Raw genomic sequence first — 14,822 nt, forward strand, 5'->3', positions numbered from 1 at the left:
GAAGTCACTGGATGACTATGACGAAGGAGAGCGACAGCTCTCGCTCACCATCAGCTAGAAACATCAACAGCCAGTTAGATCGAGAAACAGCTTCAGTTCGGTCAATAGTAGCACCAGCGGCTCCAGCAATATTTTTAATCAGACCAGGCCAGACCCTCGATGTGGAAGCAACTTCATCGCGTTCGCGATTAAGATGCCAAGTTTAAATCTCTGGCCAGAATGATTAGCGTCAGTGTTTCATGAAAAAAATCATTTCCACCATCAAGTCACACATGGGAAACACAGCAGCTCCTGAAAAGCCACGGCCAGCCTCACCGCCTCTCGAGGACAGTATTCTAGCTGATTCATATTTCGAAAATCTTCACTTTTTGAAAATATTGATCGATTTCGCCCCAATTAGAATCGACAACAAACATTTAACGAGCTGACTTATTTAATTAAACACGTTTTGACGGCTTGTCACACCACTTTCCTCTTCTTTTTGGTCTGTGTGTTTCCACAAGTGCTAGCATGTCAATCAAGGTTGTCATTTTTCAACCAATAACGTTGATGTAGGCTGGACCAGTAAGCCATGATAGGATATAAACTCGATAAGAGCAAACCAGAGTCAAATTTTTGCATGTATATTATTAACAATTAATCACACGATTTGTCTCGTGTAATTTGGGATAAATCATCACTCGTGAAAGACTACAAATTGCACCCGGCCTACGGTCACGTGCAATTTGGTAAGCCTTTGAAAAATTTACTCGTGCTGATTTATCCCAAGTTGCACTTGAATTCATGTGATTACCAGTATACGAAGTGACTTACCTTTAATGGAGCGGAAAAATTCAAAGGCAATTTATTCTATTAGCCATTAAGTGGCAATTGAAACAAATACGAAAGCATAAATAGTTATAAAACGTTCATCGTCGATTGTTGTTGTTGTTGATCATCTGTGTATTGATGTACATCCATCCATTCAGTTTTTGTTAATATTCAAAATATCGATGTACCGATTTTATGTAAAACAAATTTTAATTTTGTCTATTTTAATTTGATAAAATGCAGTATGAAAATAAAAGATTATGTCTATCTATCTATCCACGCATCCATCCATCCATCCATCCATATGCATCCATCCATCCATCCATCTATCCATCCATCTGTCTCTAGGATGGTGAACATTTTACCTACCTTAAGACAGTGGCATTATTATGGTCTTTATCTGATGCAAAACAAATGAAGTTTACAAAGAAAGACATTTGAAACAAATTGATTTCTACCCCAGGCACAAAGAACCATTGAAAACAAATTGCGAAAGCTTTGGGACTATGTCCGAGGAATATCCACCTGCTGTGATGAGGAAGGTATAAAGGTTTCGTTTAACTTGTATTGATAGTTAGTGGAAATAGAGCAAATAATGACAAACTGTTTTGATCGTAAGTTCCACACACTATAGTGTTGTCCTTTAAAAAGTGCGATAAAGATTGTCATTTCTTGGCTTAACTGAAATTGAACTATAATTTGCATCTTTGTCGCGCTTAGTTTTCTATTCGCTCTCTAAGCCACAAACTTCTCCCCCGTATGAGGTGTGCCTTTAGTTAAAGTTACGTTTGTTTGCTTCTTGCAATAGAAGAAGAAGACGAAGAAGAAGAAGAGGGTAGTGAGGAAGACGACGGTGATGAAGGTGACACTTAATTTTTTTTTTTTTGGCATTTCTTTGCAAAAGTATACTACTTTTAATGATACTTACAATTGATGCCTCACTAAAAATTGATCAGTTATTCCTCCCTGGGTCAATTTTGGTTAGGTTAACATTCCTATTTGTAGGTTTTTTTTTTTTTTTTTATCGTTTTTAGTCAATCAGTTTCACTCCTATAACTACTTGCACATATTTCAATAGATGAAGAAGACCAGGAAATGATAGAGATGCATGTTTTGGCTCATCCACCTGCCGAGCAAGGTACATTACATTTAATTTGTTTTGTTTCTTTTTCTTTTTGTAACACATCCTGTATTCCAATTAAACCCAAATCATAGAAAGGCAAGCGATTTTGATCCAAATATTATCTTTTTTTGGCCAGAAAATTGTTTAAATTGAACAATAATGATGATAAAGGCGCTGATATGATGTATGTTACCTTTGCGTTACCAAGCATTACAGTAAAAGATATATGGTCTCTTAAAGGCTATTTTTTGTACACTGCTTTTGTGCACTGTTTACGATCGTCAAGCAATTACAACGTAAATCGAACACCGGGGAGAAACCAAATTGTCCCTTAAAACGTAACAGAATATTTTCCAGTGATGTTCATTTTGAAAAAAAAAACAGTAAAAACACTAAACATTTAAACGTTTTGCTAGAAGATTGTACTATTTTGTTGATTTCAGATCAAGAGATAGCTGATGCATCATCAGATTCAGGTAAATATAAAATGATCTCCCTTCTCTCTTATGAGGATTATTTAACATCCTCCTGATTCAAAAACAATGAAAATATGACGTACGGTACATGATTGTACAATAACATGTAGGTATGAAGCCAAATCGACTGATCAGTAATAAGCAAATAAATTAAAAAAAGACGTCTGTCAATTGGTAGCTGAATATTATTGGAAGAACCAATCATTTAACAATCTGCAGTCACTATGCTCCTGTACTTGTTTAGTCGGTGAAATTAAGATCAACAGTCACCTTGTATTTGATAACAGTAGTAAATGATCATGATAATCTTTCCTTATGCAGATTATGAGATGGAGGAGCCAGTGGTGTCAATCGTACAGGGTACGTAAATAACTTTATCTCACATATTACGTTAACATTACCGTTATTCTAAAGAGGCGGTCCATTGAGAGAGTAGATCTAAAACCTTACAAATTACACGACAACTGTAGTTTCTCTAGTGTAAACTAACTTGATGTAGCATTGTTTTATTTTTTTTCTAACAAAACGATTTTCCAAGAAAAAGTGGTGTGGAGACTGATGAGGAGCGATTATCGAAAATGTAAAATTTAAAAATTATTACTCAGCCAAAAATCCCTGGATGAAAAGCCACTCTGCTGCTGATATGCCACTGAAATTCCCATTTATTTCTTTTTGTTCATTTTTGTCATTCCTGTTTAAGGCAAGTACTCTACTCTTAGTTTACGTGCACAACGCAAGAACAACATTCCAGAGTTAACGACTGCCTACTTTACCACAATGATGTGCATAGATAAAATAATTTAACTTTCTTTCTATCAAGCTACCGCCCATCCGTAACCCAAACGACTTGCCAAGGGCGAGAGTGGGGCTCAGCTAGGAAAGCATGACACAAAAAAACGTACTTTTACTGTAGTTAGCTAGAGCACCTTCCTACTGTACGTGTTGACATCTGGGAATGTTTTAACTGATGGAGGTGCACTATATCAATTATAAACTCAGTTATTCCTTTAGGGCACTTTGGTAATTTCTTCTGTATCATGGAATACTGAATGTGCCCCACAAGACGTTTTATAAATTGGGATACGTCGTTTTTATCTTGCTCGGAGAATGGGCCCTGAGGACGTAACAAACATATCTTAAAGATTGGCATTGACCTTAGTTTAGTATGCATTACTTAATTACTGTGGCAGTTGTTTAAAAAAAACTTTAACTTATTACAGTGTATAAAGTTGCTTGTGATGAGGAGACAGCAGAAACTAAACTTGCACCACTAGCAGAAGAAGAAGTGGATTTGGAGGAAATCACAATTGTCACGACGCATGGTAAGGTGACAGAGGCAGCCGTTGCAGTGAATAAAGTTGCTTGTGATAAGGAGACACCAGAAGCTAAACTTGCACCACTGGCAAAAGAGGAAGAAGTGGATTTGGAGGAAACCACAATGGTCACGACTCATGATAAGGTGACAGAGGCAGCCGTTGCAGTGAATGAAGTTGCTTGTGATAAGGAGACACCAGAAGCCAAACTTGCACCACTGGCAAAAGAGGAAGAAGTGGATTTGGAGGAAACCACAATGGTCACGACTAATGATAAGGTGACAGAGGTAGCATCTGCAGTGAATAAAGTTGCCTGTGATGAGGAAACACCAGAACCTAAACTCGCACCACTGGCAGAAGAAGAAGAAGAAGAAGAAGAAGAAGAAGAAGAAGAAGAAGAAGAAGAAGAAGAAGAAGTGGATTTGGAGGAAACCACAATGGCCACGACTCATGATAAGGTGACAGAGGTAGCATCTGCACTGAATAAAGTTGCCTGTGATGAGGAACCACCAGAACCTAAACTTGCACCACTGGCAGAAGAAGAAGAAGTGGATTTGGAGGAAACCACAATGATCACGATGCATGATAAGGGGACAGAGGCAGCATCTGCAGTGAATAAAGTTGCTTGTGATGAAGAGACAACAGAAGCTCAACTTGCACCACCGGCAGAAGAAGTGGATTTGGAGGAAACCTCAATGTTAACGACGCATGGTAGGGTGACAGAGGCAGCAGCTACCGAATATAAAGTTTCTTGTGATGAGGAGACAACAGAAGCTAAACTCGTACCACTGGCAGAGGAAGAAGAAGTGGATTTGGAGGAAACCACAATGGTCACGACGAATGTAAAACTGACAGAGGCAGCAGATTCTAAATTGGTGACAGGGGCAGATGCGGAATTGGCAGGTGAAGCGGGTGCCGGAGTACCGAAAGGAGTGGATGCTCAGGTGATGGGAACACAAGATGCTGATGTATTAGAAGGCGTTCGGGCGCGAACGGCCGAGACAACAGAAGCTGAAGTGTTTTCATCGGCAGAAGAAAAGGTGACATCCGTTGCACATGCTGAGCTACCAGAAACAACAGGTGCTTTAATGGGGAAAATGGATAAAGCGGTGGGAAGAGAAAAGACGAAACTTAATGTGGCGAATGCGGCAAAAGGTGAAGTGGTGAAAGAAACGGAAGCTGTGTTCTCAGAAGCTGTAAAAGTTAAAGTGGAACAGGCATTGTTTGGTCAACTGAAAGAAAGAGGATACACTGAAGTGGGGGAAGAAGCAAAATCTGAAATGATGAGAGCAGCACATGTGAAATTGGCGAAACCAGCAGATGATGAAGTCGTTGAGGCAGCAGATGCTGTATTGGTCAAAAAATTACATCCCGACGTGACGAAAGTTCTAAAAGAGGTAACAGAAAAAGAATTGGCAGTAGCAGGACAAGATCATTTGGCTGGAACGGGTGATGCTGATCTGGGTAAAACAGAGGACGCTAAAGTGACGACAGCGGAAGACGTTGAAAATGTAGATGCTAAGAAAGCAAGAGTAGCTGAAACTGACGTGGGACAAGAAGAAGAAACTGGAGTTGCAGAAGCAGCATTTAAAGGTGTTATGGAGGCAGGAGATCATGAATTGTCAAAAGCATCAGGAACGGAAGAAACAGGTACTACGGAGACTGAGGCAACAGATGATGAATTGGTGGAGGACCTAGAGGATGAGCTGTTAGTGCCTGCAGAATACGAGGTGACAGAGACATCGCTTGCAGAATTTGGGAAGGTACGAGATGCTGAAGGTGGAGCGGAAGCTAGAGCTGATGCGGTGCAGGGAGCAGAAGCTGAGAAGGCTGACGTCGCAGCGACAAAGGAAGCAGATAAAGAAGTAACGGAGAGAGTTGGTGGTGAAGTTTCAGGACCAGTAACTGCTGACGAGCTGATAACAACAGATTTTAAAAATACAGAAGCAGTGGATGCTGAAATTATGGAAGTAGCCAAACCTAAGGACTTTGAAACCTTCGAAGCAGAAACCAAGGAAGGAGCGGCAACTGAAATGTTTGAAGCAGCAGATGCTGAAACAACAGAGGCAATGAAAACTAATATGGTGGAAGCATCTGATAAAGAAGTGTCTGAGGCGGAAACTATTGAGTTAGTGGCGAGAGAAGATGGTGCTGAGACGACGGAAGCGCTGGAAGCTGAGATGGTGAAAGTAGCAAGAACTGACAAGACAGAAGAAAAAGATGAAGAAACACCGAAATATCAAATGCTGGAGGCAGAAGACCAAGCAGAAGCTACTGACGTGGTAGAAGCATCAGACGCTGAAGTTGTTGAGGAAGCAGTTTTTGAGGTGGGGAACGAAACCGATGTTGCAATAGCGAAAGTAGCTAATGCTGAAAGAGCCGAACCGCTGAAAGATGAACTGAAGAAAGTAGCAGAGGCAAAATCAGAAGGTGAAGAAGCAGCAGATGCTGAGGAAACGGAAGAGGTGGAATCATCAGATTCTGGAGTAGCTGAGGCAGCAGGTATTGAGACCGAAAAAGAAACAGATGCTGAAGTAGAGAACGCAACGCGTACTGAAGCGTCGAAAGCACTAAAAGCTGAAGGATTAAAACCAGGCAATGCTGAAGTGAAAGATGCAGGTGAAGCGCTAGAAGCAGCACAACCTGAGATGGAGAAAACAGGAGATGCTAAAGGTGGAATCAGCATCAGTTAACTACTAAGCTAATCAAAAAAATCTCTCTCTAAGAATTAACTACTATAATAACATATCTTAGGCTTTTGCTTTTTTTTCTAAAAAGGGTTATATAATCACCACCTATTGTTATAATAAATATTTTGTAGGAGACAAAGATACATTGAATGTAATCAGTAGTATGTGATATAGCACGTGGTTTCATGTAAGGCAACGCTGTTAATCTTCAAATTTATTATAGGCAATAACATAAACGGAAAAAAATTGGGCTATTTCATTAGTGAAGTAATGGATTCTGATCGCTTACCAAACACTGTCTCTCTCTTCTTATAATTAACTAGTAAAATAGATTTCGCATTTGCTTTTTCGTAAACGAGATTATATAATCACTAACTTTGACAGTGTTTATTTGACAGTCGTAAGGTGGCAGGTATAATAACTCTTATATCGACTGTAACACACTGATTGTGATTATAAGCTTTTGTAGGGGACCAATATGTATTACGTGCAATTACTACAAGATAAGATAGTCAATGGTTTCGTATAAGGCAACGCTGTTAATCTACAGATTAATGATAAATAATAAAATAAATGAGAGACTAACGCAGTTTTTGGAATAGAAGACGTGATGATCCTTATAGCTCAGCACGAAACTCTCTCTCTCTCTTAGAATTAACTAGTTACATATATTTTGCATTTGCTTTTTTCGTAAAAGGATTTTTTAATTTCTCACTTTGACGGTGCTTATATGAGAGTCATAAGATGGCAGGTATAGACTCTTATATGGACTGTGATACACCGCAATTGAGCTCAAAGAATCTTTTGTAGAAGACCAAGATGTATTCCATGCAATCCCTAAGACTTTACATAGTACTTGGTTTCATAAAAGGCAACGCTGTTAATAGTCATATTAATTATAGGTAATAAAATAAACGAGAGAGAAAAGAAGTATCTTATAGGTGACATAATGAATTCTGATTCCTTACGGCCAAAAACTGTCTCTCTCTTTTTAGAACTAACCAAAAACAATATTCGCATTTGCTTTTTTCGTAAAAGGGATTATATTATCACTAACTTTGACAGTGTTTATTTGACAGTCGCAAGGTGGCGGGTATAATAACTCTTATATCGACTGTAACACACTGATTGTGATTATAATCTTTTGTAGGGGACCGATATGTATTACGTGCAATTACTACGAGATAAGATAGTTAATGGTTTCATATAAGGCAACGCTGTTAATCTACAAATTAATGATAAGTAATAAAGTAAATGAGACACAAACGCAGTTTTTAGAATAGAAGACGTGTTGATCCTTAAAATAAATGAGAGACAAACGCAGTTTTTGGAAGAGAAGACGTGTTGATTCTTATAGCTCAGCAACTCTCTCTCTGTCTAAGAATTAACTAGATACATATATTTTGCATTTGCTTTTTTCGTAAAAGGATTTTATAATCTCTTACCTTTACGTTTGGTTATATGAGAGTCGTAAGATGGCAGGTAAAGACTCTTATATGGACTATGATACACCGATTGAGATTATAAATCTTTTGTAGAAGATCAAGATGTATTGCATGCAATCAAATAGGATATAATATAGCACTTAGTTTCATAAAACGCAACGCTGTTAATCATCAAATTAATTATAGGTAATAAAGTAAACGAGAGAGAAACGGAGTATTTAATCAATGACGTAATGAATTCTGATTGCTTACCAATAACTGTCTCTCTCTGCTAAGAATTAACTAGAAAAATTTAATTCGCATTGGCTTTTTTCGTAAAAGAGATTATATAATCACTAACTTTGGCAGTGTTTATTTGACAGTAATAACTCTTATGTGGACTGTAATACTACACTGATTGTGATTATAATCTTTTGTAGGGGACCAATATGTATTACATGTAATCACTACAAAATAAAATAGTTAATGGTTTCATATAAGGCAACGCTGTTTACTTACAAATTAATTATAGGTTATAAAATTAATGAGAGGGAAACACAGTTTTTGGAATAGATGACGTGTTGAATCCTGATAGTTCGGCAGAAAATCTCTTTCTTAGAATTAATTAGTTACATATATTTTGCATTTGCTTTTTTCGTAAAAGGATCTTATAATCTCTTACCTTTACGGTTGGTTATATGAGAGTCATAAGATGGCAGGTATAGACTCTTATATGGACTGTGATACACCGATTGAGATTATTAATCTTTTGTAGAAGACCAAGATGTATTGCATGCATTCACTAAGATATAATATAGCACTTGGTTTCATATAAGGCAACGCTGTTAATCATCAAATTAATATATAGACAATAAGTTAAATGAGAGAGAAAACACTATTGCATCGGCGACGTGTTTAATTTTAATTATTATCAAAAACTGTTCCAATCTTAGAATTAACTAGAAAGGTATATTTCGCATTTGCTTTTTTCGTAAACGAGATTATTTTATCACTAACTTTGACAGTGTCTATTTGACAGTCGCAAGGTGGCAGGTATAATAACTATTATATGGACTGTAATACACTGATTGTGATAATAATCTTTTGTAGGAGACCAAGGTTCCTTGCATTCAGTAAACTATAAAATAATGAATGATTTCATGTAACGCTACGCTGTTTAAAATAAAATAAACGAGAGAGAACCAGAATTTGTCTGCTTGGTATCATATTATATTTAAGAAATAGTAGGGACAAAAACGGTCCGTTTGTGTATTTTCTTTTCATTTCCCGGGAAATTCAAAGCCGCACGAAACAGAAAAAGTAAAAACAAATGCGTTTTGAAAAGTTACTTTTCCTATATAAGATTGAGTTTCAGTGATCATGACAACATTGAAAACGACGAAGAATTCGAACACTCGCCAAGTGAGTTTTATTTTCCTGGAGAAGACTTCGATGAGACGAGCAAGACAAGCCGTATAAGCGAGAGCAGGGAAGAAATTGAAGTTTTTATTAAACAACTAGAAAAGTGCCAACACTACAAAGAAGACTACGACTGACATGAACACTAGTTTCTCGCTACATGAAAACAATTGGCATGAGTGAAAATACCGAAAGCTTACCTGCGTCCGAACTTGACCACCTCTAGGGCAAGTTTTTCATGAATATCTGCAAGAAAAACGGAGAAGAATACGAACCAGAAACCATGTATGGTTTTCAACGCAGGTCGCTTGTTCATGAACACGGTAAAGGTAACAAACCGCAAGCTGCCACGGCACTCGTAGACGATGAAGAAGATGCTCTCTTTAAAACAGGAGAATTTGGTGATTCAAATCCAGTTTCGCTAAAGCGAACATTTTGGTGGCTCTTGTCTCTTCACTTCGGTGACCACGTATGGAAAATCTCTTAAAAACCATACCTATTGTTGTCGAATTTGATCCCCTGCTCTTGATATGTAAAAGTATTCGGAATCCGTCCATTTCGACACCAGAGTCTGAGTGGAATGTTGTATGACGTCATGAAGTTGGTTTGAAACAATTCCTATAGTTTTCGAATTTGATCTTTTACGCTTGATGTGGAAAAGTATCCGAAATCCTTTCATTTCTTCAGGATAGTCTGACTGGAATGTCATATGACTGCAGGGTCTCCAGATCTGTAAATTTGATTTAAAACAATACCTATCACTGTCGAAATTGATCCGCTGTCCTTGATATGGAACAGTTTCTTTATAAGAGTCTGAGTGGAATGTCATGAGTGTAAAGTCTTCAGTCACTTCAACCTCCTTCGCAGTCTTAATTTCTTACCGCAGTTCTTTCCAAACGACAGCTTTGTATCATTAAAGTAATCTTCAAGTAGTCATACCTGCAAGGAAACATATCTGTGCTTTGTTTGAGGAGTCACATCCTCACAGGTTTGTTTGTTGATTTTAATGGCTTCCTAGAAATATTGCGGTATTTTTAGCTTGAAACTCAGTTAATCGTTTAGTCGTATTTTTTCCGCTTAATTAAGTCCCCACTGCTTTGAAACAAAAGTTCGGGAAAGGAAAGTACTAAGGAGAATAAGCAGCTCAAGTAGGGTTAGATCTAACTGAGGAATCAGGTAAAAAAAGAAAGTGAATTGCAATTTGCAAGACAAAGCAAATGGAGAGAAAAAAAAATCAGATTTTAAGCTTTAGAAAAACGTGGAGAAACCAAGAAGCGCAAAGAAGCTACTGGGGAGACAACTTTAGGGCAGAAGAAGAAGAAAGCTAGTGGGTCAGACACCCTTGACTTTATGAGAAAGAAATTGGAAACAGACACTTAGATAAAGGAAGAAAAATTAACTCAAAGGAGATCTGAACAGAAGAAAAGTGTAGATCAACAAAATAATATTTTGCAACAAATGCAAGTACAACAGGTCAATCAGTGACAGCAGATGCAAGATATGTTGGCAGCTATTATGCAACAAAGTCAGCAGCAAACCAAACTATGTTGGCAATTTTGAAAAAAGTTGCTAAAAAGTACTGCTGAATCAAATTCAGAAGGTTGAGATTTGTTAGGTTAAAGTTTTTTTTTATTGCAAGTTATGAGTTATCTGGTTTTTGCACTTGTTTGTTTTCTTATAAAGCAGAAGTCAAAAATTTAAAATTAAAATCAAGATGTTTTTAAGTTGTGTTTTTTGTACCAAGATATTCAGTTATATGATAGATGGAAGAGAACATGTATGACAAGGGAATTTCGATGTTTTCCATCTGTTTACTAACTCAACAAATTAATGGTCTCTTCTTTACAGCTTGGTTACTTGCTTGTTACTTGTTGGAAGAAAGAGGTTGTTGATTGAACCATACTTTACATTACATGAATTCAGTCTTCAAATTTATTCAAAATAGTCTTTCAGCCTTAGAGCCTTGCCTTATAGGACTGTAAGAGCATTGACGAATTGCTGATACAATGTACATTTTGTCCTAGTACACTACTTAAACCAGCCTTGAGTTTTTTTTAAATCCATGAACTTAAAATAATTTATGTTGTCATTAAATAGCCATTCAAGAGAAACTCTTAGAAACCCTTCACTCAGAAACTCTTCACTCATACACTTATTAAACTGCTGCATCTGAGGAGTTTAGTGGGCATTCTTGAACCGACCCTGCAAATGTACCCTCAGTGGGTATGCAGGGTCGCCATAGATACACATAGGCTGGCCAGCAGGTGACAGTGCATTCTGTTGTAGTTGCCTCAAAAGCCCAGATTCTGTTAACATGCTTACCTCACAGTAGGAGGGTGCAGTGGGCGTGTTCAAACCCCCATGGGCCATTGAGATCCACTTACTGGGGAGGTTATCAGATACTGCTATATCTCACAATGAATATTCTGCTCCTTGTAGGCTTAACCAACACCCCCCCCCCCCCCCCACCCCTCCTCTTGCTACATAAAATCCAGCTTGGGGAAGGAAAGTTGTTCTCATATTACTTTTAGACTCTAACTATATGCCTGGGATTCTTACAAGTACTATCTAAAGGTACAAGCAAACATAAAACCATTCAAGGAAAATCAATGTTATTATCCCTCTGTTTTTTTTTTTTTTTCAAAGGAACCTTTCTTCTCTACAGGCAAATAAAAATGGATTGATGCGGAGTGAAAATGGAGATGACTTTAAAAGAAATGCACTAAGAAAGCCTTCGAATGTCAAGGAACAAAATATTTACGCCGTGAAATAGGCTTACTGAAAATTTCACTAAAACATACCTTTAAATAAAAGAATTATGCAAATGCATCAAACTTTTCCATCGCCGTCTGATCCCCCCCCCCCCCCCCCTCCCTCCCCGTTATCCCTGGCCTGCGAGCAAGCTCTTTTGGCCCAGGAGAGCTTGCTCGCAGGCTAGTTATCCCACCCCCTCTCCTTAACCTACAAAGTTTTTAAGCCTTCCGATCTTGTTAGATATCATCAGATGGTTGCTAAATCGTCACTTACCGATTAGGCCATACATGTTACCAAACATTTGCTAATGCAATTTATTGAAACTTGATGCCATGAATTCTCTAGGTTGCGTCCGTTATACCATCACTCGTTGGCGTTCTCCGGATTTAGAGACTAGTCTCACTGTTCCATCTACATATCCAAAGCAGTTTGCTAAAGGTGGTCTATTTGCTGAAATTGCATCTGCGTACGTTTGCAAGGCAATACGGTTCAGAATATCATCATTCCAGTTAGTAATATTGTGATGATGGGTCCTGTATATGTGGTCTATGACTTCATTGGTAATTATGCTTAGGACAGGAACTTGTCTGCCGAAACGAGGAAAGAGGTCTGAATATTTACAAGGGTAAGCAAGCCTTTTCAGAAGCATGCAGAGTCTTTCCGTTCAAGTGAAAACCGATCTCTGGCTGAATTTCATTAAAATCGTGATCTGTAGCACCACTTCTAGTAGCAGAATGTGTCGCTTCTCAAAACGAAATTTGGCAATACACTCAGCTTCGTTGATATCGTCGAGATCAAACTGGTCGTACAAATCATAGGAAAAGTCAAGGTTTTTACAAGCGTTGAGCTCATTCAAAACGAGAAATTCTACGTCACTCAGCCAGTCTTCTGATTATGCAAACAATAAAGCATATCGATGCGTACAATTTGTTATAACACTTTTCGATAGCTTCTAAGATCTGAGTCTCGTTGTCTGTTATTGTTTCACCTTCTATTCGCAGTTCAGTGATGGTCTTTCTTTTGCAGTTTTTTTTTTCTCCAGATTAAAAAAGTACTTTGTTGGACGTTCGTCCTTTTCGACCAAGCAACATTCCGATCTAAAAATAGCCGCCCTCCCTTTCTCCTCGTTAATAGATTGGAGTTCCGTTTTGAGATCTTCACTCCTTTAGGATGTGCGCGATGTCGCCGGGAGAGTTAAAGTTGTCGGTCACAAAATATTGCGGTCCACAATTTCAAGCTATCTCGAAATTTCCAATTTTCTTTCAGTTATCGCTTACGATTTCTTTTTACTGTAAGCGATGGTTGCCACTCTGATTTCCATTTAACATTTCCCAAAGAAGGCGTGCGGCTTCCAAATCGGAGTAAAAAGCGGGGTGTGCGGGTGTCATTTCACAGATTTTGGTCACATAATGTTCATCCTTCAGTAAAGTGTTGTTGAATTATCAAAGTCCAGGTCATCTAGATTTTTCAGTTGTCCAAGACAAAGAAATGTAAATTTCTCGATGATTCATAAGAGTATTTTCGTATCCTCGAGTGGCATAATCTTTTAATATCTACAAGGTCAAAAGCGCCCATAGCTTTCTATATCAGGTTTAGATAATTCGTCAGCTGATTCGTTGGTTTTCAAATTGCGCCACCAATTTTATCTATCTTTGATAGGGTTCAATTTCAGTCACCTCCTGCAACAAGCGTGGAAATTTCTGACTTGTCAATAGGCCATTTAACAGTTGTGTGCGAAGGGACCTGGTCTTCGATTCTCAGCGAGACTGGGGGTGACCTTGTTTTGATACAAACCACACTGCTTTTCATACGTAGATCATACTGTTCTTACGCTAACTATTTTCATTTACATATGAAAAGCAATGAGGTCTGTATCGAAACAAGGGCAACCCTAGCGTCGTCTCCAATTCAAGACCATGTCACTAAACACACAACTGTAAAATGGCCTATTAGGCAATTGTTTAAGTTTTGTAAGAATTCTAATTGTTCATTTTGGCTATTCATAGTCTGGCTATATTCATCAGTGATAATTTTAGGTAATTCAGAACACAAGTAATTAGCACAATTCTCCAAGCTTTGTCACTGAATGAGTAATTGATCCTATTTTGTACCTTAGGGTGTAAACTATTGCTAACACCTTTACTATGTCTGGTTCGGTGAGATAATAGTATTTCACCTCCCAATTTGATCTCTTATTCCCCTTACGTTTAGAGAGTTAATCGTATTTATATGCAAATTAAAAAATAAAACAAAAGCAAACAAAAGTAAACTTAAGCTAAAAAGTAAATTAAAGCAATTTATGAGCGTTTCCCTTCTTCTTCTTCTTCTTCTTCTTCTTCTTCGAGCTTTGCGTTTTTTGTTCCTGTCCCAAATGTAAGTTTTAGTTTTTGTCCTCCTTGCCCAGACAATTACACTTTTAAAGCTCATTAATTCTGACCGGCTTACCCAGGTCTTGAAATATATTGATCCATCCATTGACCAGACACTCAATAATTCGTCATCTCTCCGAATCTCGTTTGCCAGATTCACAAAGTTTTCCTATACGAGTGAAGGTTCTCGTTTAAGAAGAATAAATAAATGTTTTAACTTTGGTGTAAGTCTTAAGAGCGAATGTCCATTAATATCGAGCAAAATCAAAAATTCTCGGTCACGCTCAAAATTTAATTTTCGATGCGCTTTGGTTTGTTGGTAGGTATTATCATCTTAATAAACATGGTGTAGTTCGTTTTTCGAAATCCCGCCGGAATTTTCAAAAATTTAAGAAAATTTATTTTGGCTGTCGGCGGTCTCAACGACACGAAAAGCTACAAGCA

At 37.9% G+C, this 14,822-nt stretch overlaps 1 protein-coding gene across 1 annotated transcript in view; it reads left to right on the forward strand.

Moving 5' to 3' along the window:
• LOC146449107 (uncharacterized) overlaps positions 1–9,030 on the forward strand; it is a 41,538-nt gene extending 32,508 nt beyond the window's left edge. The window contains exons 18-24 of the mRNA XM_085102013.1: positions 1,274–1,352; positions 1,619–1,672; positions 1,889–1,948; positions 2,377–2,409; positions 2,731–2,769; positions 3,630–4,189; positions 6,140–9,030. Coding sequence (XP_084958139.1) covers positions 1,274–1,352; positions 1,619–1,672; positions 1,889–1,948; positions 2,377–2,409; positions 2,731–2,769; positions 3,630–4,189; positions 6,140–6,415 — 1,101 coding nt within the window. The 3' untranslated portion in view covers positions 6,416–9,030. The remainder of the gene's footprint in view (positions 1–1,273; positions 1,353–1,618; positions 1,673–1,888; positions 1,949–2,376; positions 2,410–2,730; positions 2,770–3,629; positions 4,190–6,139) is intronic.
• Positions 9,031–14,822: the final 5,792 nt, after the last annotated feature.

The sequence above is a fragment of the Pavona decussata genome, unplaced genomic scaffold (assembly GCF_977016875.1).
Source record: "Pavona decussata unplaced genomic scaffold, jaPavDecu1.1 SCAFFOLD_641, whole genome shotgun sequence".
In the NCBI taxonomy this organism is placed as follows: domain Eukaryota; kingdom Metazoa; phylum Cnidaria; class Anthozoa; order Scleractinia; family Agariciidae; genus Pavona; species Pavona decussata.